This window comes from Ursus americanus, chromosome 32, assembly GCF_024610735.1.
Source record: "Ursus americanus isolate L20-20 chromosome 32, mUrsAme1.1.p, whole genome shotgun sequence".
In the NCBI taxonomy this organism is placed as follows: Eukaryota; Metazoa; Chordata; class Mammalia; order Carnivora; family Ursidae; genus Ursus; species Ursus americanus.
The window spans coordinates 32253733-32279448 of NC_142158.1; the positions used below are offsets into that span (position 1 = coordinate 32253733).

Below are 25716 nucleotides of genomic sequence, written 5' to 3' on the forward strand. Positions count from 1 at the left end.
AACTTTTAAGTTTATTTTAACTCACTAACGGTTCAGACTAATTTGAAAAATACTGCGCTAGAGAGAATTTTGCACATGGTAATATGTAAAAGAATGTTAATTGAGCACTGTTCAAAACAAAAAAAACCGGGGACAACAACTGAGGAATATTCATAGAGTGGAACACAATATTGCAGCTCAGATAAATAAGCTGGAGCTCCATTTATCAACAGAATACCGAGTGAAAAAAGCTCGTGGCTGAAGCTTATGTACAGTGTGGTGCTATTTATAAAGTTCCAAAATGTGAAAAACATGTTTATGGATACCCACATATACAGTAAAAATTTGCAACGTGCATAGAAAGCTGAACACAGAACTCAGGATTGTGGTTTCCACTGAAGAGAGGGAGGGGAACAGGATCAAGGAGGGGCAAAAAGGGGACTTAAATTTTATTGTAGAGATTTTTTTTTTGTTTCTTAAGCTTGTTCTTGTATGTTATTTATTCTTTATTTTTTTTTAAATGATTTATCTATTTATCCCAGAGAGAGAGAGAGAGGGAGGAAGGGAGGGAAAGAGAGAGAATATGCAAGTGTGTGGGGAGGGGCAGAGGGAGAGAAACCCAAGCAGACTCCCCGCTGAGCGCAGGGCCCTACATGGGGCTCAAGTCGGGGCTCCACGGGGGGCTCGATCCCACAACCCCGAGACCATGACCCGAGCTGAAATCATGAATCTGATGCTCAACCGACTGAGCCACCCAGGCACCCCTCTTCTTTATTCTTTATTTCAGGGGTTGGCAAACTACCACCCGTGAGCCAAATCTGGCATGCCTTTTTTGTATGGCCTGTGAGCTAAGAATGGTTTTTACATTTTTAAGTTGTCGAAAAAAAATTGAAAGAATAATATTTCATGTTGTGAAAATTACATAACGTTCAAATTTTTGTGTCCACAAATAAAAGTTTTGTGGGAACACATCTACACTCTTTTATTTTCATATTGTCTGTGGCTATTTTCAAGCTACGGGGCAGAGCTGAGAAATGGCAGTAGAGACTGTATGGCCAGAAAAGCCGAAAATATTTACAGTCTGGCCTTTTATAGAAAAAGTTTACCTACCCCTTGTTAACTATCCGACGTATATTTCTTTTTTTTTTTTAAGATTTTATTATTCAGAGAGAGAGCATGAGTGGGGGGAGGGGCAGAGGGAGAGGGAGAGAGAGAATCTCAGGCAGATTCCACGTCACTCAGGGAGCTGACCCAGGGCTGGGTCCCAGGATCCTGAGATCATGACCTGAGCTGAAATCAAGAGTTGGATGCAACCAACTGAGCCACCCAGATGCTCCTCTGACATATATTTCAAAATGACAAGAGACACGGTAGCATTAAAGAAAAATTCTGAAAAGCTGTGTAATTCCACCACCTATCACCATTTCCTTAATTATCCCATGTTTTCTTCAGTCTTTGACAAAACCCATCTTTTCTGATTGAAATCAGGCAAAGATATTCTTGCATTCTTCTTTTCCCCTCCTGTACATCATTTCATAGCCCTTTTTGATGTGCTACGAGGCATCCAAACTTGCATGACTTAATGACATAGCATGGTTCAGGTTTACAAACCACACAGCATGATTTGTGTAACTACCATCTCATATTTAAACCTTTATATTCTTTTCTTTCTCCCCCCTCTTTATTGTTTGTTACAAGGCAAAGAACATCTTTGTACACAGAGCCTCCCCCTCCTTTAACTAGCGTAGAACAAATTCCTAGGAATGAATTTCTTAATCTTCCCTTCACCCCCAAAACTGTAACACTCTTCCTCTCTTTATTCCAATAACCTCTTGCTTCTTCAGTCTTTTTGCTTATCTCTTTGCCTTCCCTAGTATAACTGATCTCTTTCATCTCGCTCTTTCTATAGGTTGGTTAGGTACCAAGAAAGCTCTGTTGCCTTTAGATCCCAGATTGACCTCACCATCCCTTTGGTAACCCAACACAACATTCCGTGGCGCCCTGGAGGGCTGTTTCTTTTTTTTTTCTTCTTTTTAAAGGTTTTTATGTATTTGAGAGAGAGCACAAGTGGAGGAGAGGGGCAGAGGGAAAGGGACAAGCAGACTCCCTGCTGAGCAGGGAACCCAACATGGGGCTCAATCCCCGGACCCCCAGATCATGACCTGAGCCAAAGGCAGACGCTTAACCGACTAAGTCACGCAGGCGCCCCGTGAGGGCTGCTTCTTGCTCACCTGTCTTAGCCCTGCCTCTCACCACAGTGTCCACTCCACTCCTTTGCTGAGTTTAAAGTCTGCCAATGATCTCTTCGTAACTAAGTCCAAAGGATTTTTATCTTCCCCAATCGAGCTCCTTTCTACATTCTTCAGGCCTTTCTCTCTCTCTCTACTCAAAGCTTATCTCTTCCACAGAACTTTCTCTAAGGATTGGGATACACCCGCCTCTTGTGAATCCACATGCAACCCGCACGTGGTTCATTCCCTTAACTCTACTTTGCCCCCAATTAAGTTGTTTTACTCTCCTTTGAATGAAGATGAAGTTAAGGAGAGAAAAGTTAAAAACTTGCAGGCAGATAACATTGAGAGTCTTTTATTTACACTTTCAAAATAATCAATCAAACCCAGGGCACCTGGATGACTCACTCAGTAGAGCGTGAGACGCTTGATCTCTGGGTCATGAGTTCCAGCCCCACACTGGGTATAGAGATTACTTTAAAAAATAAATTAAAAAAAATTAAATCCTTGGAATAAATTCAGGGGTCGCAGGCCATCCTGTGCTAGAAACAGATCTACAAAGCGAGGCCCACAAATCAGCAGCATCAGTGTCACCTGGGGGCTTATTAGAAATGCAGAACTGTAGACTCTAGCCCAGACCTGCTGACTCAGAATCTAGGCGTTTACCATAATCACATGTACACTGAAGTATGAGAAGGCTGGTCTAGTGAGCCAGCAAGGATCTGCACTAAGAGCCTCCATCAAAAGTGCTCCAGGAAACCTCCATGGGAACCTCAAACCGATGATTTTTTCACCTCCAGTTGGGCGAAGTTTGCTGTGGAGGTGATTTGGCTCTCACGGCTATCGCCCCTTTGACGGACAGGGTTGATTCAACTCATCTCCCAGCTAGGTGGGTGGCCCCCCTCCCTCACCACTTTAGGCTCAGCTTCATTTCTCTGAAGTTGAAAGAGTTTGAGGAGGAAATCTCTCCCAAGATAGGAAGATTGCTCTTCAACCAGCAGCATAGGCAAGCTTAGAGAATCTTTGGTAAAGTGGACACATCCTACTAGCGGATAGAAAACATGGTTTCTATCATCTTTTCCAACAAAAAATGTTTATGAACAACAGAGAACCAAAAGACAAGAACAACTTATACTTTCCGTCTTCTTACTTAGTACATAGTAAGTGCTTGTGCACCTTGTGCCAAGTGTACTCTAGGTGAGAAGAGCAGAGAACAAAACAGACAGGATCCCTGCCTCCGTGGAGCTTACGTTCTACTGGATGGAGATAGACAAACAAACAAGCGGGTAATGTGACAGGTAGTGAGAGTGTTTTTAAAGAAAAACAGAGTGGTGGAGACTGCTGTTTAAGATCAGTGGTCAGGGGGGCGCCTGGGTGGCTGAGTCAGTTGAGTGTCCGACTCTTGGTTTCAGCTCAGGTCATGATCTCATGGGTTGTGAGATCGAGCCCTTGTCAGGCTCCGTGCTCAGTAGGGAGTCAGCTTAAAGATTGTCTGCCCCTTCCTCTGCACTCTCTCTCTCTCAATCTCTCAAATAAAAAATTAAATCTTTAAAAAAAAAAAGATGAGTGGTCAGGGATGGCACCCCCCATGTGAAGACACTTAGGAATATATCTGAATGCGATGAGGGAGCAAGCCATCCAGATATATGGGGAGAGAGAATTCCAGGCAGAGGAAGTGGCTAACACAAAGGCCTTGAGGTGGGAATATGCTTGGAGTATTCAAGAAGCAGGAAACAAGGTAATAAGTGTGGTTGGAGCAGATGAAGCAAGAAAGAGAGAGGAAGCAAATCATGAAGGGTCTTTGAGGAGCTTGCATTTTATGCTAAGTGTGATATAGAATCATGGTACTGAGCAGAGGAATGACACAATCCGGCTGACATTTTAACAGGCTCTCTCTGGATGCCGTGTGGGGAACAGACCCTAAGGGGGCAAGACTGTAAACAGGGAAGACAGATAGGAGGCTGCTATAAAGATGTAGTTGGTTTAGATTCTGGTGATGATGATGGTGGTGGTAAGAGAGGGCCCAACAACCTCAACTTCCTTAATAAAGACTATTTAAAAAGTTACCGTCAGATGACTACAGCGAATTCTTTATTCTTCTTTTTTTTTTCCTTTGGATGAGAACCTGTCTTAGATGTAGAAAACAAAGAGTAGGAATAATAGGGTTTCTCCAGATTGAACAATGTTAACAGCATCCCCTGGGAATCAGCGTTATTTAACGTTTCACAAATGATTAAGAAAAAGGAATATTTTGAGACATTTCTAGGTACACAAATTATACTCTGCTTTCCACATAGTGAAATGTCAAGTCAATAGGGAGCATCTTCTGGAACATAAAGCGATGTGAGTAGGCTGGAAAGTGGCGGGTGACTTGCCACATGGACAAGTGTGAGGCAGCTCACATAGGGGGAGACAATTCAGATGATTCCTTAAAGATAACGAACTGAATAGCCTGCCAGTTGCCACCAAAGAAAGGGATCTAGAAATCATTGTACACTATTTCTTCAAGATGTCAGCTCTTGTAAAATCCAAAATGCCAGCAAAAGTTCTGGCTGTTCAGATTAAAGACAAAACATCAGTTTCAACAAAAACCTCAGGAAACTCCTCCTGAAGCTCAGTGAGCAGTGCTGGTCACTACATTCTTTTTTTTTTTTTTTAAAGATTTTATTTATTTATTTGACAGAGATGAGACAGCCGAGAGAGAGGGAACACAAGCAGGGGGAGTGGGAGAGGAAGAAGCAGGCTCATAGTGGAGGAGCCTGATGTAGGGCTCGATCCCATAACGCCGGGATCACGCCCTGAGCCGAAGGCAGACGCTTAACCGCTGTGCCACCCAGGCGCCCCTGGTCACTACATTCTATGAAAAAGAAGAGCCAAAGAAAGATAAAACGATTAAAAGATTAGAGGGGCTTTTGTTTGATGGATTAAATGCCCATAAAAGTGACTATCTGAGATGATGAAAGTCTATGGAAGCTTGAAAAATTAATAGAAAGTAAAAACAGCCCTTTTCATACAATATCGTGGTTATAAAATTAGGGTGCAAAAGAAGCTTGAAGTGGGGGTAATGTCTATATAGAAAAAGGCCATTGGAGGGCATATGTTCTTTTTTAGATGGGGGTCCTTAAATGTTCTCCAATACGTGGAAAGGCGTGTTGCCGCAGTAAAGGAAAGCGGGGATGGACAGCAGCCCACCTCAACAGTTCTTTGTTGGGACAAAAACTACTCGGGACTAGGGTGTGCTCCCTGCCCCCCCTTCTCCCCTCCCACCGCAATCACTGGTATACGACCACAGAAACTCAAAAAGAGCAAAAAACACCAACAAAACATTCAAAGGATTCAAATTCTATATCAAGTTTCATTCTGAGTCAAAAATAGATTGAAAATAAGTTCAAAGGTGATAGATTTATAAGAGATTAATAAGAGACATTAAAGATGTTTGGGGGTATATCCTTAATCTTTCTGATTCATGCCTTGGAGATACGCTATGTCCTCGCAAGAAATGTTAATTTGTAATACAAATCGGATGGATAAAATAAGAACATGCCTTAACACTGTCGGTATCTGGGTTCTCATAGTCAGAAAGTGGCAGTTAATGGTGAAACAGGGATGAAATCATTTGAATTTTACCCACAGCACACAAATCCTTTAACTACCAGAGGAGTGGGAGACCCTTATGAATCAACCGTTACTCACGGGTTGAACAGTTAGTTAGCAATCCTGGGCTATTGGATCCGTATTGATCTTCCTTCATAGATTTTTTTTTTAATCGGACCCCAAACGGAACGGGAAGTGTGGGGAGGATAATAACCAGAGTGTCATTAACTGAGATGTCAAAAATGGGCTGCAACCTAACGCACAGGACCTTATTTTTAGGTCAAAGATTTATGTATATAAATACATATGCTCTCTCTTTCTAAAAAATATTAGGCCCGGGAACCTCATCCCCCCCCCCCGGGAAAAAAAAACTCCAAAACCAAAACAGTACCCTTTCTTCCTTTCCATAGGTCCCTTTCTTTACCTGCTTCTTCCACTCCAGGGGTTAGGGAACTTTCAGCCCCGCCTCCCTGCTTGTCCAAGCTCCGCCTTCCCGGTCCACCTGTGTGCCCAGTCCCTGACGTCACCGTTAGGCTTCAGAGGCCTGCAGGATTCCGGCTTTCTATTGGTCCGTCTGACCACGGCCTGCGCAACCCACCAATGGCAGCGGCGCTGGTTGGGGGGGTGCCCACATCCAAGATGGCGCCCCCAAGAGCTGGGAGCGGGTGACCGGCGGCGGGGAAGCGGCCTGGGTTGGCCCTCCGATTGCGGGGTCTTGGGGGCATCTCGCCGGGTACCCCCCTGGCCCGCCTACAAGGCCTTCCCCGGCCAGAGCAATGGCCGCCGATAACAGCAAGCAGTTTTGGAAGCGGAGCGCCAAGCTGCCGGGGAGGTAAGCCCAGGACGCCGAAAGGAAGAGGAGATTGGACCAAACCCTTCCAGATCCTAAGCCCTAAATCCCGCGGCCCTGGAGCGTCAGCGACCCCGAAACGCTGATTTGGGGAACCTGGACTGGGGGAGCTGGGACTGCCTGGTGGCCGCGGGTCAGCTGTCGGGCAAAGGAGCGGGCAGCGAGCTTTGGGAATGGCTGGGTGTGGGAGCAGACCAGGGTCTGGGGGCGGAGGGCATTGGAGAGGCTGCCCTTAGCCGGGAGATGACCGGAGTCTGGGCGTAAGGGACAGTGGAGTTGGGTGAGTAGCCAGTGTGGGTCCTGGGTTTGGAGGGTCATCCCCAAAGCTGCCTCTCACTTTAAATAGAACTCCTTCTTGGGGGTCTCCACCACGCACAGGTGGTTGTTTGCATATGGATGGCCCCCTTCCCTTGCTCCCCCACATCAGTACGTACAAGTCTTTCTCTTGGACTCCCAAAAGGTTCTGGTGGGAGCTTGGAATCGTATCCGGGGGGACAGGAAAAGTGAGGAAAATTCTCAAGCTCGACCTTACTTTATCTCGAGTTGGCCACTTCCCATTAGGAATTATTACAGAGTGACTCAAGAATCGAGGTTTTTTTCTTTAGCATTTTCTATGGATTTGTTCGACCCCAAGTGACCTCTTCCTTCCCTGCGTTGTCCAAGCTCTTCTTGTGCAAATGTACGAAATTCTTTCATTCTTCAGTTGTTAGTTGGAGAGCAGACCTTCTAAGCTACTCGCCCCCCACTTCCCTTTTTGATGTATGTTTGGAGCTTACCATTTATACATCCATCAGTCCGCTGTTGGTTTGTAGTTTGTTTGTTTTGGCCAGAGCCCTGAGAAGTATAAGGAATGTGTATTTCAGTCGTGGGTTTAAGATTTCTGCCAGCCATAGTCTACTTGGTGATGAAATTCATGTTTGGTTGTGCCCCGTATGCTACCTTTCTTAATTAATTTAGGTCTTTTCCTTCAGGGATAATCCTTTGAATATGTGTGTGTGTGTGTGTGTGTGTGTGTGTGTGTGTGTGTGTGTGTGTGTGGTTTTGTTTTGTTTTTAATAGCAAAGCAGAAATTAGGGTCAGTGGTGGCTATATAGCAGTCTTACTTAGGATTCTTTCAGACATATGGAGAATGGAAATCAGCTTTTATTAACACGGTAGTAAAATAATGCAAGGGAATGCGGAATAGATTCAGATTAAAGTGCTGTGGAATGACAGTGTCCATATTAATGGTGAGGACTTCTATGTTTTTCGATAGGCACCACTTCCTGCCAACTGATTCCTTTTCCTTCCTGGTCTAGCGAACTGTCTCTCCAGTCTTAGAACTGTTGTTTTCTGGGACTTTCCATGGTGAGATCATTAAATTTTGACATCCTAAGGTTGTAATCAGAATCAATAGGGAAAACTGTGAAATCAGGAAGCAGTATTTGAAATGCGGGTTATGGCATGGTCTTTTGTGCCTGCTGACTGCTGGTTGTTATTAACGGTTTTTTCTTTTCTATGTTCCTGTTTCGGACTATAGGCAGAGTCACCTCTTTTCAGAGCATCACTTTTGTGAGATAGGAAGAGGAGTCTTTTCAGCTTCTTCAAGTTTCTGGCTTCCTTTTTCATTTTGAAGAGGAATATTGAGGAATAGAGGAGAGAACATTTGAGTTCAGAAAGACTTGAGTTATTATTTGGACTCTCATACCTGTGTGAGCAATGACAAATGATTTACTCAATCTCTCTGGGCCTCAGTTTCCTTATTTATGAAATGAGAATAAAAATACCTTCTTCAGGGTTACCGTGAGGACCAAATTAAACATTTTACTTGTAAAGAACCCAGGACAGTGTTTATTTAGCACATCATAGTTGCTTGATAAGTACTAGTTATGAGGATTCCTGTTATTATTAGAGCAAGTAAATATTTAAAAGAATGTCTCTCAGATCCTTACTCCAGTACTGGGTATTTATGTTCATTGTTTACGTTAAGGCATTAAAGAGTTGCTACAATCCATAACAGTTTTTAGTACCTTGCTGGTTGAAGAGAACTGTTGTTTAGCTGGGTGCGTTCGGTGGGGAGCCCCAGCAGCCACTGGTTATGGGAGAAAATGAAAGGTTTTTTTAGATAGAAAGTGCTTTGATTTAAGGAAAAGATTAGGGCATTTTCTCAAGAATAGAACTTTTGCATTTACACTCTTTCAATGTTGGTGAAGGAAGACTTTCTCCTGGGTGGGGAGATGACGCAGATGGCTGTTTCTGGGTCCATGGCAACCTCGAAGTGAAAGTAGTTTTCTCTGCAGATTGAGAGGTGAAAATTCAAAGTGATGGCAGTTACTTTCAGTTTCTTTGATTGTGATCTAGCAACCTTAATGACAACAAGTAGGAATTTTATTTAGTAAATTAGCCTAAGTTTAAAATGAATTAGACATCCTTTTAAAAAATAACAGCTTTATTGAGATATAATTCACAGACAATAAAAATGCACCCCTTTAAAGTGTACAATTCAGAAGTATTTTGTACATTCATTTAAAGTCTAGATGGTTCCGTGCAACCATCACCACTAATTTCAGTACATTTTCATCACCCCAGAAAGAAACCTTGTATCCATCCCCTCACCTCAGCCCTGGCAACCGCTAATCTTTCTGTATGTATGGATTGACCTATGCTGGATATTCCATATAAATGAAATAATGTGAAAAGAGGCCTTTTGTGATTGGCTTCTTTTATGAAGCATGTTTTTCAAGGCTCACCCATGTTGCAGCATGCATCAATATTTTATTCCTTTTTGTGTCTAAATAATATTCCATTGTGTGACCACACCTCCTTTTGTTTATCCATTCATCATTTGATGACATTTGGGTTGTTTCCACTTTTTGGCTGTTATAAACAATATTATGAAATTCATGTACAGGTTTTTGTTGGATGTGTGTTTTCCATTCTTTTGAGTTAATGTAGGAGTGAAATTTCTAGGTTATATGGTAACTCGATGGAATTAAACATCTTTTAAAGTTCTCTCAGTTATTCATGGGAACCTCATGTGCTTATTACATCAAATGGTTCTTGTATAGATGCCTAGAAAGATAGGAGACACCATATACCATGTGGTTAAGAATGCAGGCTCTGGAAACTTACAACTAGTAGATAAGTTCTGGGGATCTCATGCACGACATAGTGATTATAGTTAACAGCACTGTATTATAAACTTCAAAGTTGCTAAGAGACTGGGTCTTAATTGTTCTCACCACAAAAAAGAAATGATAATTATGTGACTTGATAGAAGTGTTAGCTAATGCTAAGATGGTAAACACATTGTACGCTTTAAACTTACACAATGTTATATGTAAAAAAAAAAAAAAAAAAAAAGAATGCAGACTCTGGAACCTGACTGTGTGGGTTCAAATCCCAGCTCTGCTACTTTCTAGCTGTGTGACCCAGGGCAAGTTATGTAACCTCTCTGTGCTTCGATCTCCTTATCTGTAAAATGGGAGCAGCGTACCTACCCCATAAAGCTGTTAGGAGGATTAATGAGATAATGCATAGAAAGTCCATACGAGGTGCTCAGTAATATTAGCTACTAACTATGAAAATGATAGTTGTGATTGTAGTAGTTCCTTTTTTATTTGTTTCTCCCCCTTGCTTTAGTTTCTGAAACTAGAATTCAAAAACTTTGACAGTGGTGTGTCTGGAGCCCGCAGTGAGTCTTGGGTTAAAAAACCAGAACACAAAGCACCACGTTGTTAACTAGGCAGAGGGTTTACAGAGGGACTGAGAAGCCTCATGCAGGGCAGCGGTGGCTGTCAGGTGTCCATTATTGACGGGGAGTATGAGTGCGAGCAGTGGTCCTCAAACTTCAGTAAGTCACCTGGAAGGCTTGTTGAAACATAGGTTGCCAGCCCCGTATCCACCGTTTCTGACTCAGTAGGTCTGAGGTGGGACCTGAGGAGTTGAGCTTTGAAGAAGTTCGCAGGTGGTAGTGCTGCTGCTAACCGGGGCTGCGCTTTGAGATCCACTGGGATTCAAGCCCTGGTTTGACTAGAAAGATCCCTGAGTCCCGGCGTTGGGAGCTCTTGCCGTGTGGATCTTGACCAATGGCCGCATCTCCGCTTGGCTGTCTGATAGGCATCTCACACTTAACACATCCACACAGAACTCTTGATGACCACGTCTGCCGGCTCCTGCAAAGCCATTCATTCCGTCTCACTCAGTGGTCCCTGCTTTCACCAGGTTCCTCGGACCAAAAATCCTAACGTTTGATTCTTCCCTTTCCCTTCCTGCCACACCCAGTTCGAAAGCCAGTGCTGTTGGCTTCTCATAACATACCCTGAATCTGAGTCGTTCTCACCACTTCCACCTCGACTGCCGTGGATCAGACTGAGTCCTCTCTTGCCTGGACTACTGCTATAGCCTCCTGCTTCTCTTCTTGCCCCTCTGCAGACCTCTCTTGCATTTGCAATTAGAATGAAATCCAAACTCTCTAAGTCTTCCAGGCCCTTCGTGTTGGAAAGAAAGACCAAGTTAAGGGCTTTGATATGTAGCCCAAGAGCAGTGGGATGCCATTAGAAGGTTGGCGGGGGCTGTGACACGATCAGATTCCCATTGATAAAAATATTCTAGCTGCCCTGGGGCGCCTGGGTGGCTTAGTTGGCTAAGTGGCTGCCTTTGGCTCAGGTCATGATCTTGGGGTCTTGGGATCGGGTCCCATGTCTGGCTCCCTGCTCAGCGGGGAGCCTGCTTCTCCCTCTCCCTCTGCCTGCCATTCCCCCCGTTGGTGCTCTCTCTCTCTGTCAAATCAATAAATAAAATCTTAAAAAAAAAAGAATTAAAAAAATATTCTGGCTGCCCTGAGTAAAATGGTTTGGACCAGTGTTTTCAACAGTTAGGGGTGGGGGACACACAGTTGGTGTTTTGGGTGGGTTAAATCTGGGTTGTAGTGGATTGTAGGATGTTTAACATCCTTGGCCCTTGCCCACTAAATGCCAGGAAGACCCACCAGTTGTTGGGACAAACAGCCTTTTCACGTACACCTTTCCAAACAGTCCAGCCACCACCCACCTCTGACCCCGACTAAGGATCAGGGTGAGTATAGTTAGGTGGCCACTGCGGTCAGCAGAAGGAGAGGTGATGATGGCTTGGACTAGGGCAATGGCAATAGAGGTCAAGTTTAAGAATATCGATAGGACTTGGTAAACCATTGGATTTGGGCAATGAGGGAAAAGGAAGTGCCAAGGAGTTGCTGCTTCCAGGTTTCTGACTTAAGTGGTCAGGTAGGATTGTGATGTCATATACTCAGAGAAAAAGCCAAATTTTAGGACAAAGTACTTAAATACTCCAGGCTCAGTTTCCTTATCTATGAAATGAGAGTTTTGGATTCAGTGACCTCTAAGGCTGAAGCTGAGTGTTCAGTTTAAAGTTACTAGCTTTGGGGTGCCTGGGTGGCTCAGTGGGTTAAGCATCCGCCTTCGGCTCAGGTCATGATCCCAGAGTCCCTAGGATTGAGCCCCGTGCCAGGCACTCTGCTCAGTGGGGAGTCTGCTTTTCTCTCTCTCTCTCTCTCTTTCTCTCTCACTCTCTCAAATAAATAAACACATAAATAAATAAAATCTAAAAAAATTATAAAGTTACTAGCTTCAACTCACATCAGTGGTTATTTCTCTTTGCTTTGTCACTTACAGTAGGCATGCCTGATAGGTAGGAGTAGACGGTATGGGGGCCCTGAAGGTGGGCTTTTCTATCTTGTGCTTTTGGAAGTAGGGAGTTGCTGGCCCCATGAATATCTGAGTGTCATGAAATTGTAGAATGTCAGAATTTGGCCGGAGAGGGGAAGTGACTTGCCCCAAATCACACTGCAGAACTGCAGATTTCTTGACTCTGGGTCCAGCGCTCTTTCTACTACTTCTGCCTTCCCTCAATCTCTGCTAAGATTAGGACGCCTGTTGAAGCACCTCATCCAGTCCAGGGGTGTGGGTGCTTCTAGTGAAAAGATATAGATAAGACCTGGAATAGGAGAGACCAGTGTGAGCCAAAGCCCAGCTCGTTTCCCACATTCTGATTTCCAGTCCTTCTGGGAAGGGCTTCTCCTTTTTTTATTTTATTATTATTATTATTTTTTTATTTGAGAGAACGAGAGAGTGAGAGTGAGCACACAAGCAGGGGGGAGGGGCATACACTTAACCGACTGGGCCACCCAGGCACCCCTGCTTAGGCTTCTCCTTCTTTCTAAGCAAAAGTGTTTGTTTATTTATTTTTTAAAATTTTATTTATTTAATCTCTACACCCAATGTGGGGCTTGAACTCATGACCCCAAGATCGAGTAACACACTCCGCTGACTGAGCCAGCAGGGCGCCCCAAAAGTGTTTATTTTTAAAGTTAAGGAGCTCTCTTTAGTATTAAATGAGGTTGAGAAAACTGTCTAGTTATTTAAATTAGGAGCCGGTAGATTTTCAACTAAAACCTCTGTCATCTGGTTATTTTCCATAACGTGGACTCAGTGTTACGCGCCCAGCCTGTCTGGGCAGGTACATTATATTACAACCTATTCTTAGCCTGGAAATGTTTTCCTGATAAAGTAAGTGACTAGAAGGCACTAAACTATCGCCCAAGCAGCGTAGAACCGCAGCTCTGGAAGACTTCCATCAAATGCGTGTGTGAGCCCGAATCAGTTGCCAACATGTTTGGCTCTAAGTTGGATAGGTCTGTTGCCATATTTGCTTTCGCTCCTTTGTCAGCGCTAAACAAACACCTGTTGGTTTTTCCTGCCGAGGGTTTTGCACCGTTGCAACTGTGCAAACTGGCTCTGCCAACACACTGTGTGGTGTCGGTTTTACTAAGGAGGATGTAGGAGGTTGACCAGGACTTTTGCTGTTTTGTGTCCGTCGTGGCATCTGCTGTGGCATTCGCTTCTCTGCACGCGCCGTGTGATTTCTCCAAGGTGCGGGCTTTGCCTCTCGTGTTGAGGTCTAGCGAGCCACTAGCCCGCTTAAACAGAGGCCTGGGGTTTGTAGAGTTCCCGTCTTCACTCACTAGCTATTGTTAATCAGTGCCTGCTGGGGTGTGTTGCACTCTGCCAGGTGGTGAGGGGACTGCGGAAAAAGACACGCCGTCACCACTGCTCTCTGGAAGCTGAAAATCTGCTTGTCACCGTGGCCTCCCCCGGTGAGGATACTGGGTATCATTGACCCTCTGGTGTCTCCATTACACATATGTTACTTTGTCATCAGGAAAAGACTGGGAAGTGCAGCTGGGTGAGAACACACTGTTGAGTGAGAAAAACAAGATGTGGAAAGATAAGTAGTGTGCAATCTTTTGTGTACAGTTTTAAAACAAAACAATATTGTCTGGTGTTTATGTGTACGTGAATGTGTGTAAAAGTATAAAAACAGATGGGAAGGATTTCATACCCACTTCAGGATAGTGGTTATCTCTTGGGGAGAAAGAGAAACAGGACTGGGGAATTCAATTGGGACTTCAGTAGTCTCCCTAATGCTTTATTTCCTTAAAGGAATGTGACACGTATTAACATTTGCTAAACCAGAGTGATGGGTTCCTGGATGTTTAATTTTTCTCTGTATTTTTCTTCTCGTTTGAAAATGTGAATAAAGTGCTTTCTATACTTGTGTGGAGCAAATGTTTTGTTTTGTTTAGAGAGGGGCGGGGAAGGGCAGAGGGAGAGGGAGAGAATCTTAAGCAGGCTCCACGCCCAGCATAGAGCCCAACTCGGGGCTTGATCTCACAACCCTGAGATCATGACCTGAGCGAAAATCAAGAGTTGGATGCTTAACTGAGCACCCAGGCGCCCCTGGAGCAAATGTGTTTTAAATTTTGTGTCTGAGAGACCAGTTAGCCAGCCATGAAATTAAGTAATATTTAAAGTAGCATGTAGGGACACCTGGGTGGCTCAGTCAGTTAAGTGTCTGACTCTTGATCTCAGCTCAGGTCTTGATCTTAGGGCAGTGAGTTCAAACCCTGCATTGGGCTCCATGCTGGGTGAGGAGCCTACTTAAAAAAAAAAAGGGGGAGCATTTTTGATTACTAGTCAGTATAAGTCATAGGTATAGTGTGGTGCCATTTATATAAAGTTTTTTTTAAGATTTTATTTATTTGAGAGAGAGAGATAAGAGCGAGAGAGCGCACGAGTGGGGGGTGGGGGTGGAGGGCAGGGAGAGTGAGAAGCAGACTTCCCGCTAAGCAGGGAGCCCAACCCAGGGCTTGATTCCAGGACCCCGGGGATCATGACCTGAGCGGAAGGCAGACGCTTAACCAACTGAGCCACCCAGGCGCCCCTATATAAATTTTTAAAAACATGGAAAACAATACTATATATTGTTTAGGGATACAAACATGGAAAATAATGTAAAAACAAAGATGAGTGTGAAAATGGCAGATGCAATCAAGTGGTTTTTGAGGGCAGGAGGGAGGGGTGTGCAGCATTTGAACTCCAAAATGTCTTACTTCTTATGTATGTATCAGTTGAACACAGGCCTGGATGTGCCTTATATTATGATCTAAACTGAGTTTATTTAAAAAAATTATTTACTTGTTAAAAGCAATCTAAGCCCCAATTCATGTATTTTAAGGAATCAGAGAAGGCATGGGTGAGTGGATGCTGGGGGCTAGCATCAGGGAAGATCTCATGTTGGGGGGGTGTAGATCTTGAAGGGGGTGTTTCAGATTGGATACGATACTGAAATGGGAGAAGAGCCTGATGTAGTAGCTGAGATAGGTTTGGAAGGCGGAGTGGAGATCAGCGCGCTCTGGAGTTCAGTGTGGTTTGGGAGGAGTAAGGATGGTTCAGGCCGACAGGTGAATTACAAATGCCAGGAAATCAAGCACTTTCATCACCAGGCTTTCAGTCTGTCTGCATTTCGTCTCTGTGATCATCTTGGTTTCTCTTCTAATGTCTTGCCTCTCCTTTTTGAGATTTAATAAGCTGATTAAAGTGTTACAGATAGAGATACATCATGGTTTAGTTCAAGAGTATGTTAACAAATGCAGCTTGGGCTCTGATACCTTTGCTGAGGAAGTCCATCACTTATCTTGGCCTTTCTGGCTGTGCCAGCACGTTGGGGTTGACGGATTTAAAAAAACAGTCTACCGTGATTTTAAGACCCCCTTCCTGGGTAGTAATGAATGCCTTTTGGCATTTAAGTCTGCACAATTAGGACTGCTTTTTTTCTGCCTGGATTACTGGCAGGTGGTAATACTCTTTTTAAAAAGAGAGACTCTAAGGACCCTTGCCTTTTTTTCTGCCCATTCACCCAACCAGCCCCTTGAATCTTCCTGCAGTTTATCCTCTGATTTTTTTATTTTGCTATAAAGAGGCTTGTGGACTTGGAGAGCTCAAGTGTAGTCATCTTGGAGTATTTGCAAACATTGAAATACAAATCAGTGGCCCTTTTAAAAAAGTTTTTAATTCCAGTGAGTTAACACAGTGTTATATTAGTTTCAGGTGCACAATATAGCGATTGAACAATTCCACGCATCACCTGGTGCTCATCACATCAATGCACTCCTTAATCCCCATCACCTGTTTAACTCACCCTCCCCCTTCCCCTCTGATCACCATCAGTTCTCTACAATTAAGAATCTGTTTTTTGGTTTGTCTCTCTTTCCCCCTTTGCTCCTTTGTTTCTTAAATTCCACATATGAGTGAAATCATGAGGTATTTGTCTCTCTCGGACTGACTTATTATGCTTAGCATGATACCCTCTAGCTCCATCCGTGTGGTTGCAAATGGCAAGAATTCAGTCTTTTTTATGGCTAATACTCCATGGTGTATATATGTACCACATCTTCTTTATTCATGAGCTGACGGTGCTTGGGCTGCTTCCGCATCTTGGCTCTCGTAGGCAACGCTGCCGTAAACATAGCGGCGCGCGCATCCCTTTGAATTAGTGTTTTTGTATCTTCGGGGAAGTGCCCAGTGGTGCAATTGCTGGATCATAGGGTAGTTCTATTTTAACTTTTTTACAAAGGTTTTTATTTATTGTTTTTAGTAATCTCCTGTTTGAGGAACCTCCAAACTGTTTCCCGTGATTGCACCGGTTGCACCGTCAGCAGTGCACCAGTGTTCCTTTTTCTCCACATCTTGGTCAACATCTGTTGTTTCTTGTGTTGTTGATTTTCTTTCATTTTATTATTTTTATTTTTTTTAAGATTTATTTATTTGAGTGGGGGAGCAGAGGGCGAGGGAGAGAGAATCTCAAGTGGACTCCACACTGAGCATGGAGCCTGATATGGGGCTCAATCCCAGGACCCTGAGATCACAACCTGAGCTGAAACCAAGAGTCAGACCCTCGACTGACTGAGCCACCCAGGCGCCCCTTGTATTATTGATTTTAGGCGTTCTGACAGGTGTGAGGTGGTATCTCCTTGTAGTCTTGATTTGCATTCCCTGATGATGAGTGATGTTGAGCATCTGTCGTGTCTGTTGGCCATCTGTATGTCTTCTTTGGAGAAATGTCTGTGCATGTCTTCTGACCATTTTTAAATTGCATTATTTGGTTTTTGGGTGTTAAGTTTTAGAAGTTCTTTATATATTTTAGATACTAACCCTTTGTCAGATATGTCACTCGCAAATATCTTCTCCCATCCCGTAAGTTGCCTTTAGTTTTGTTGTTTCCTTCACTGTGGACAAGATTTTTATTCAGATGAAGTCCCGATAGTGTATTTTTGCTTTTGTTTCCCATGTCTCAGGAGACATGTCTAGAAAGAAGTTGCTACGGCCAATGTCGGAGTTCTGTGTTCTGTTCTAGGATTTTTATGGTTTCAGGTCTCACATTTTGATCTTTAATCCATTTGGAATTTATTTTTGTGTATGGTGTAAGAAAGTGGTCTAGTTTCTTGCTTTTGCACGTTGCCATCGGTTTCCCCAACGTGATCTGTTGAGGAGACTGTCCTTTTCCCATTGGATATTCTTCCTGCTTTGTCAAAGATTGACCATAGAATTGTTGTGGGTCTATTTCTGGGTTTTCTATTCTGTTCCATTGATCTATGCCTTTTGGTTTTTTTGTTTGTGTTTTCATTTTTGTTTTGTTGCAGCCTTCTCTCCATAAGTCAGACTCTCCCATTATTCTTTGATCCCTCTTATTTTCTTTCTCCTCCTCTGCTACTAAACTCTGTAAACTCTTTAAACAGGTTAAAGTGGTATTATTTGTATCTCTGTATTAGTATATGTAATGATTTGTTTACAAATCAGTGAATAAGCTTTCAGAAAAGTTTGGGGAGTTAGAGATCCTTAATTGCTAAAAAGGTCAGGGTTATATCCATAAAGATTGTACAGGAGACCGTTCTCTCTGAAATCTCAGGAGAAATCAATGTGAAAATGATTGAATTGGCTGCATTTTTATTTAAAGGCAACATTAGGATCACGTCTGTTATGTCAAACAAAGTACTTGGTAACCTTGTTCTACTTTCTAAGTGTTGGGTAAGGAATAAATTACCGAATGGGAGGGAAGAAGAAAGCCAACATTTCTTGTCCACTGAGTGTGTGCCAGGTAGCGTCCTGATGTTTGTAAATCTTCCTCGTTACCAGCTAGTATTACTACCTGCCAGAAATTGTGCGAAAGGGCTTTTTACATGTTGTCTCATTTACACCTCCCAACCCTCTTAAGATTGCTTAGTTTATTTCTTAAAAAGGTGGCACCTGTACGTGATACTAACTCAGAAAGGCACAAAAAAGTTTGCAGTAAAAACTCAGTCTCTCTGCTGCCAGGCCCTCCAGTCCTCCAGTTTCTCTTCCAAACCCTTGCTACTGGTGTCTTGTGTATTCCCTCAGAGATACTCTAAGCGTGTATAAGTATACGGATAAGTTTTCGTTTAAAAGTTTTCCACAAAAAGGGTGACATGTTGTGCATACAGTTCTGCGTCTTTTATTAGTGTTTTAGAGCTTGTTTCATGCCAGTGGGTATAGAATTGCCTCATTCTTTTTTTTTTTTTAAGATTTTATTTATTTATTAGAGATAGAGACAGCCAGCGAGAGAGGGAACACAAGCAGGCGGAGTGGGAGAGGAAGAAGCAGGCTCATAGTGGAGGAGCCTGATGTGGGGCTCGATCCCATAACGCCGGGATCACGCCCTGAGCCGAAGGCAGACGCTTAACCGCTGTGCCACCCAGGCGCCCCTGCCTCATTCTTTTTAACAGATGCACCGTGATCAACCAATCCCCTCTTAGTAACAATCCTTTTTCTTTTAATAGGCAAGTTCAGCCTTTTTAGATTTGCTGGAACGACTGATACATTTGATTGTGGTTCTGTTTTTAATATTTTCTTTAAAAGAAAAATCTGTCACCGTAAGGACTGTACTTGCTCTGGGAGGTGGCGTACATTTGTATATTCTGATAACTGGGGACGTTTGTGTTTTTATTCTAGCGACTGCATTTGTAAGTATAATTTTATACCATATTTCTTGAGACATCTTTTGACTGCCTACTGTGATCAGTGATGAAATTAATAGTTATATTTCCTGCCCTTTCCTCACCTGCTTTTAGTTGATTATATTATTTTTCTTAGTTTTATCTTACGTTGTAAAACATGCTTATGCCTCTATTACTTGAGCGATGAGCTTAAAAAAATTTTTTTTTATTTAAATTCAATTTAACATGTAGTGTATTATTAGCTTCAGAGGTGGAATTCAGTGATTCATCGGTTGCATATAACACCCAGTGCTCATTGCTTAAAAGTGCCCTCCTTCATGCCCATCACCCAGTTACCCCATCCCCCCACCTACCTCCCTTGAGGTACGAGCTCTAAGTGTACTTTGAGCTTTGTCAGCGAAAGATGAGGAAATCAACATACTTAATCATTCTGTCCTCTGTCCCATTTTAACCTTTGCCAATAACATTGTTTTTACATTCTCTCCTCTAACCTCAAATTTAAGAGTTAGCCTTCAGACTAGGGGCACCTGGGTGGCACAGCGGTTAAGTGTCTGCCTTCGGCTCAGGGCGTGATCCCGGCGTTATGGGATCAAGCCCCACATCAGGCTCCTCCGCTATGAGCCTGCTTCTTCCTCTCCCACTCCCCCTGCTTGTGTTCCCTCTCTCGCTGTCTGTCTCTATCTCTGTCGAATAAATAAATAAAATCTTTAAAAAGAAAAAAAAAAGAGTTAGCCTTCAGACTAAATCCGTTAAATGCTCTACACCAGTCCTTTTGCTGTAGTTTCTCCATTTAGCTCATTGTTCATTGAAGTTTTTCTTCTAGTAGTTTCTTTAGGAAGGAGTCAAGGAAACTGTATTTTCTGAGTTCTTACACGTTGCAACATGTTTTTCTGTCACCTTTGGATTTGAACGACAGTTTGGCTGGATATGTAGTTATCCTCTGGTCACTCTTTTTTTTTTTTTTGTGACCTATTACATGAAACAGGTGTGTGATATGATAACTTGATGAATAATCACAAAGGGAACACCCTAGAAGTGAGCACCTCAGAAGCCCCCTTGTGTCTGTTCTCAATCACACCTCTCTCCTTCCCTCCAGAATAACCGCATCCTTTTATGGTAACTGGTCCTTGCTTTATGATGTTACTACCGTGGTAGCATCCCTAGATGATATGCATCCTTTTTGCCAGTTTTTGAAGTATTTCATACAGTACTTACTCTTGTATTACTTGCTTGCTTTGCTCAACATGACATTTGGAAGATTCATGCACATTGTTACTTGCAGCCCTACTTCGTATGTTTACATTGCTGTATAATATTCTATGATATGAACATATTACAGTTTATTTTCTGTTGGACACTTGGGTTATTTCTAGTTTTGTGCTAAAAGGAACTATAATGCTATAAATAGTTTTATATATGTCTCCTGACACACGTAAATGTGTATTTCTCTTAAGATATAGATTTGAGAGCAACCCTCTCGGGTCCCCTCCCTCTTCGGGAGCTTTACTATCACTTTACCATCGTTCAATAAACCTTGTTTTGCTGCCCACCAAAAAAAAGAAAGATAGAGATTTGAGAATGAAAATACTGGGCCGTAAGGTATGCATATTTCATTCTTCCTGGGTATGGCCAAACTGTTTTTGAAAGTGAGTTGTATCCCTTAATACCCCCACCAGCCATGAGTCAGAGTCACTTGGGTCACCCTTCCCTTGATACCTAGTGTTGCTTCACTGTCTTTTAGTCCAAGTGATCCTTTAGGGTAGGTGATGCGCCCATTTTACAGATGAGAAGACAGGGTCAAAGTGGGCGTGTAATTTAATGCCAGTTTACGGAGGTGGCGGATGCCAGAACTGGCATTCAAACTACGCGCTCTCTAGCTCGAAAGCCTGTTACCTTTCCATGCTGACTTCTTTACCGATAGGACTTCCAATGGTCAGGCATGTAAGGTGCTGAGGCCCCAGTGGAAGATGAACATTCTCCAGAGACTACTGATTCATTGATTTATTATTTTTTTATGTTTATTTATTTAAGCAATCTGTGCACCCAGTGTGGGGCTCGAATTCACGACCCTGAGATCAAGAGTTACACACTTTACTGACTGAGCCAGCCAGGTGCACCCAGAGACCTTTTTTGTTTTTTAAAGAGCAGGTTGCTATCCTTTGGCGTGGATATAGTTGTTCTTGGAGGTAACCTGTTTCTCAAAGTCCCTTCGATTTTGTGATGCAGATGGTACTTACCCAACATGTTTAGCTTCCTGACAACTTGCTGCTTTTTTCTTGCTTTCAGCATCCAGCCCGTGTATGGAGCACAACACCCTCCTCTAGACCCTCGGCTCACCAAAAAGTAAGTCAAGATATTGTTCCATTCAGGCATGTACTTCTATTAAAGCTCCTGAACCTTCCCCGACTTTGTTGAAATGACAGTTTCTACTTTGATCTTTTCTACCTTCTTCCCTGCTCTATTTTGGATCAGAAGATAAGCAATCTTCTTAACTCTTAACAGTCTGTTAAATCTTCTTACCTCTAAACAGTCTGTTACGAAGTGGGAAATTAACTCACATCAGAGATTTTGTTTTCCTACATTGGAAGCTGGTGTATGCAGGGTTTGGTGTTGGACTCTGTTGTGGTGGAAGGATCTTTATTGATTAAATATGGTCCCCAAATTGGACGGTTGATGACCTTCTTCTGGTTTCTGGGGTTCGTCGCTTCTGAATATATATAGGTCTGCCACCTTTTCCAAACTTACGTTATGAGAACGAGGGCACACAGAATATAACCGTAGGGCTGGCATTCTTCAGGTTCTCGTTTTCTCTGACACCATAAAGAAAACCAGCCATACAGTAGAGTTAAAAGCTCCCTGAGGTTATTTCTCTAGTAAAATTCTAATAAATTACTTTCAAACACAATAGAAACCCTGGTTAAATCCAAGATGTGTGGGTGTGTATTCATACCCCCAATTATCACTTTATCACTCCTTTCTTTCATGGGCCATCATTCAGCCACAGTGAATTTAAATGAGGAGATGGGTCATCTTCTCAGATTTTCTAAGAACTTTGGGCTCTATCTCTGGGTATGCTAATCTTAGAGACTTACTTCCAGGAAAGCTGTGGTTTGTAGTGAAAGCCAAATGATTTGAGAGGTACAGGAGACCTAGGTTCTCATCCTTCTGGGGCCTGTGTAATAAAATCTACCCTTTCTCCCTTCACAGTCAAGGAGGGAGTAAAGACAATGTATATTAAAATATTTTGAATACCTACAAAAATGCTCTGTCAGATGTACATTATTGGTATTTTAATATTTAAAAAGTAACTTAGCTGAATATGTGGTGCACTTTCTGTAATTCTGTCAACTCATTCCTTTTTTTTTTTTTTTAAAGATTTTATTTATTTGAGAGAGAAAGAGAGAGAGAACATGCATGGTGGGGGGGGAGGGGCAGAGGGAGAGGCGGAGCAGGAAGCCCAATGCGGGGCTCGATCCCTGGACCCCGGAATCATGACCTGAACTGAAAGCAGACACTTAACCCACTGAGCCACCGAGGCATCCCCCCAATTCATTCTTTTTGCAGTTTGGCCAGTATGTGGAAGGTATGGTCTTCTGAATTACTGTGGAAGAATTACTGCTGTTCTTTTCTGTAATACACAGTTTTTATATCAGAAACCACTAGAGCCTAAGCTCTTTGAGGGCAGGGACTTTGTACCTAGAACAGCGTGTGGCACCTCGTAGGCACTGAGTAAACATTTATGGAATGAAGGAGTGAAATCATTGCATTTACTTAGACAGTGGGCTGCTTAGTTCATACCTTGATCCCCTTAGGTGGGGGGAGCATGTTTTCTGTGAAATTCCCATTAAGTAGAATGGCTTCTGTTCCTTGGTTTTACCAGTAACAGACTCTGTGGTCTGTTGGCCAGAGTAGCAGGCTCACTCAACAGTCTTCCTTGCCCCTGCTGCTTCTTGCTCAAGAACCATACTTTTATTCAGCTATGGAGCAGGTGAAACGTCCTTAGAGCAGGTATCTGTATTAGTTTAAGCCTTTTATAAGAATTTCTTGGTAATCCCAGTGACTGGCCTACTGTGGGCTTATCTCATTGGTTCTGGCCAGTGAGATGTAAAAGAAAGTCTCCTGAAGGAAGGTACTTGGAAAAATTTTCTTGTTCGACAGAGAGATCATTTTGTGAAGAGAGCCTCTTTTTGTTTCCACTGACGTTTCCTGCTTTCGAATGTGGTAGCGGGAAAACGAGATGCTGGAAGCTTTAGCAGCTGCCTTGTAACCTGAGGGAATGGCCAAGCGACCTGCAGAGACACCTGCCTGAGTGCCTTGACATCATGGTCTTGACCATTTCAGCATCGTAGTTGAGTATTCTGTTCCTTGTGGCCAGTTCTGTTCACAGCCAGGATTTGCTGATTGGTAGCAGATCCATTCCGGCGTATTTTATAATGGCCTTTGATAAATACATAGCCGACCTAGGAATCAGTCTGTCCACCCATACATAAGGCAGCAGAGTGTACTGTCCTGTTCCATGTTCGTGTCAGAGTCACCACACCTTGTCTGAATCCGCCACTGAGTGAGTTTTCCCTGATTCTGTATTGAGGACAGGGCTTGAGGAATATTGCCATATCCCAGACCACCAAGACACATTTTATCCACTTTTGTTTTCCCACCTATTAGTTATATAAAACCCACGAATGTTCTCACTGATCATTCAGCAGAATTGCAATCATACTTTCAATAGAAGTAATCACTTAGCTCTGTGATTTGGGAGGAATATAATTGTCACTGAATAAATTGCTTCCCCTTTTCATGCACATGGAGGTCTGTTATTAGTACTCTGCAACATGGGACAGCATCGAGGTCTGCAGGGACCATTTTACAATTCCAGATTGTTACTATAAAACACGTATCGCCCTTATTTTAGTACCTTTGTTGGGACATTTTTATTACTTTCTCTGCTACATGATTATCGTTCCACTTCAGACTGCCATTAATTACTGTGCGGCTAACCCCCATCACAGTGGAAGCCTTTACGCCGGGTCTGCAATCATCTAAACTGCACGAGCAGAGTGCACCATTCCCTGTCTGTACATCGTGACTTCAGTTTGCCAGATTATTACCATTAGTGGTAATATTGCCTGCAATAATTCTTACAGCCCAGATGAAAGTAGTCTTACTGCTGAGTGGCCCCATTGGCCACTCGATGGTATGACAAGCTTCTCAATTTATTGTTTTCTGAATCGATACTAGAATATGATAGGTCCTAGTTCCGAGTTACAAAGCTAGTTATTGCGATGACTGGGTTTATTTCAACGTTACTGAATACCCCCACTCGCTTCACGCCTCTTAGCGGTGTCAGACATTGTTTTTCTTTTTTTTTTCTTTCTTTTTTTTTTTTAAGATTTTATTTATTTATTTGACAGAGAGACAGCCAGCAAGAGAGGGAACACAAACAGGGGGAGTGGGAGAGGAAGAAGCAGGCTCCCAGCAGAGCATGGAGCCCAATGTGGGGCTCGATCCCAGGACCCTGGGATCACGCCCTGAGCCGAAGGCCGACGCTTAACGACTGAGCCACCTAGGCGCCCCAGACATTGTTTTTCTAAATAAATTTGTGTCCTGTTTCTGTTAAGCAAGCAGCCCTATCAGTAAAACAGTGTAGTATCCTTCACATTAGTTTCCTAACCAGTACAACCCACAGCCACTCTTGTTCAAAATATCATTTGGGGTTTGTGTTCCCGTTTAACAAGTTACCATTCACCAAACAACTCAGTTCCTCTCAGATATGCCGTTTATTACGTTTTTGTGAGTTTTAGGGTCATGGGCGCTGCTTGAGTCTCTCTCTCTCTTTCTTTTTTTTTTTTATTTCACAGCAACTTCCAAAAGTAACATTTTTTATTTTTTATTTTTATTTTATTTTATATATTTATTTATTTTGCCTCTTGCGAGTCTCTTTTTCTTCACCACTTTCTAGCTCCATGATCTTGGGCAAATTACTTGACCTCTCTGAGCTTTAGTTTCCTCACCCATAAAATAGAAATAATAAGAGTCATGTCAGAGTTGTTGTGAGGATTAAATGAGGTCTTTGCGAAAGTGCCTTTAATTTTTAATTTTTTTAAGATTTTATCTTTATGAAATGTCTACACCCAACATGGGGCTTAAGCTTTTAATGTTCCCGAGATCAAGAGTCGCACATTCCACTGACTGAGCCAGCCAGCCGCCCTCAGAAGTGCTTTTTTTTTTTTTTAAAGATTTTATTTATTTATTCGACAGAGACAGCCAGCGAGAGAGGGAACACAAGCAGGGGAGTGGGAGAGGAAGAAGCAGGCTCCCAGGGGAAGAGCCTGATGTGGGGCTCGATCCCACAACGCCAGGATCACGCCCTGAGCCGAAGGCAGACGCTTAACGACTGAGCCACCCAGGCGCCCCCAGAAGTGCTTTTTAAACTATAAATTGGCATTCAGTTGTAAGGAGGTGTGATGAAGGTGTCTGTGAGAGGCCAACTGGGTTGAAAGGTTGATACAGATCTGTTTAAACAATCTTGGCTAAACTTTGAGCCACACTGTATTAGGGTGCCTTGGGTTGGTTATAAATTAGTTGGGACCCTGTTAAGATGAGGCAGCTTATAAACCAGAGGGGCCCCCAGCTAGCATTACCTGGATTGGTTTTTTGACTGTGACTCCTGATGTCAAAAGGGAAGAGAGAGACCTTCTCCAAGGACCGTATTC

General features: G+C 43.0%; 1 protein-coding gene across 4 annotated transcripts in view; it reads left to right on the forward strand.

Moving 5' to 3' along the window:
• The first annotated feature begins 6444 nt into the window (after nucleotides 1–6444).
• The window catches only part of TBC1D22B (TBC1 domain family member 22B), a 74217-nt gene continuing 54945 nt past the window's right edge, over nucleotides 6445–25716 (forward strand). For all 4 annotated transcript variants that reach the window (XM_045786328.2, XM_045786329.2, XM_087858202.1 and 1 more), the window contains exons 1-2: nucleotides 6445–6636; nucleotides 21290–21346. In XM_045786328.2, the coding sequence (XP_045642284.1) occupies nucleotides 6581–6636; nucleotides 21290–21346 (113 nt within the window). In that variant the 5' untranslated portion in view covers nucleotides 6445–6580. The remainder of the gene's footprint in view (nucleotides 6637–21289; nucleotides 21347–25716) is intronic.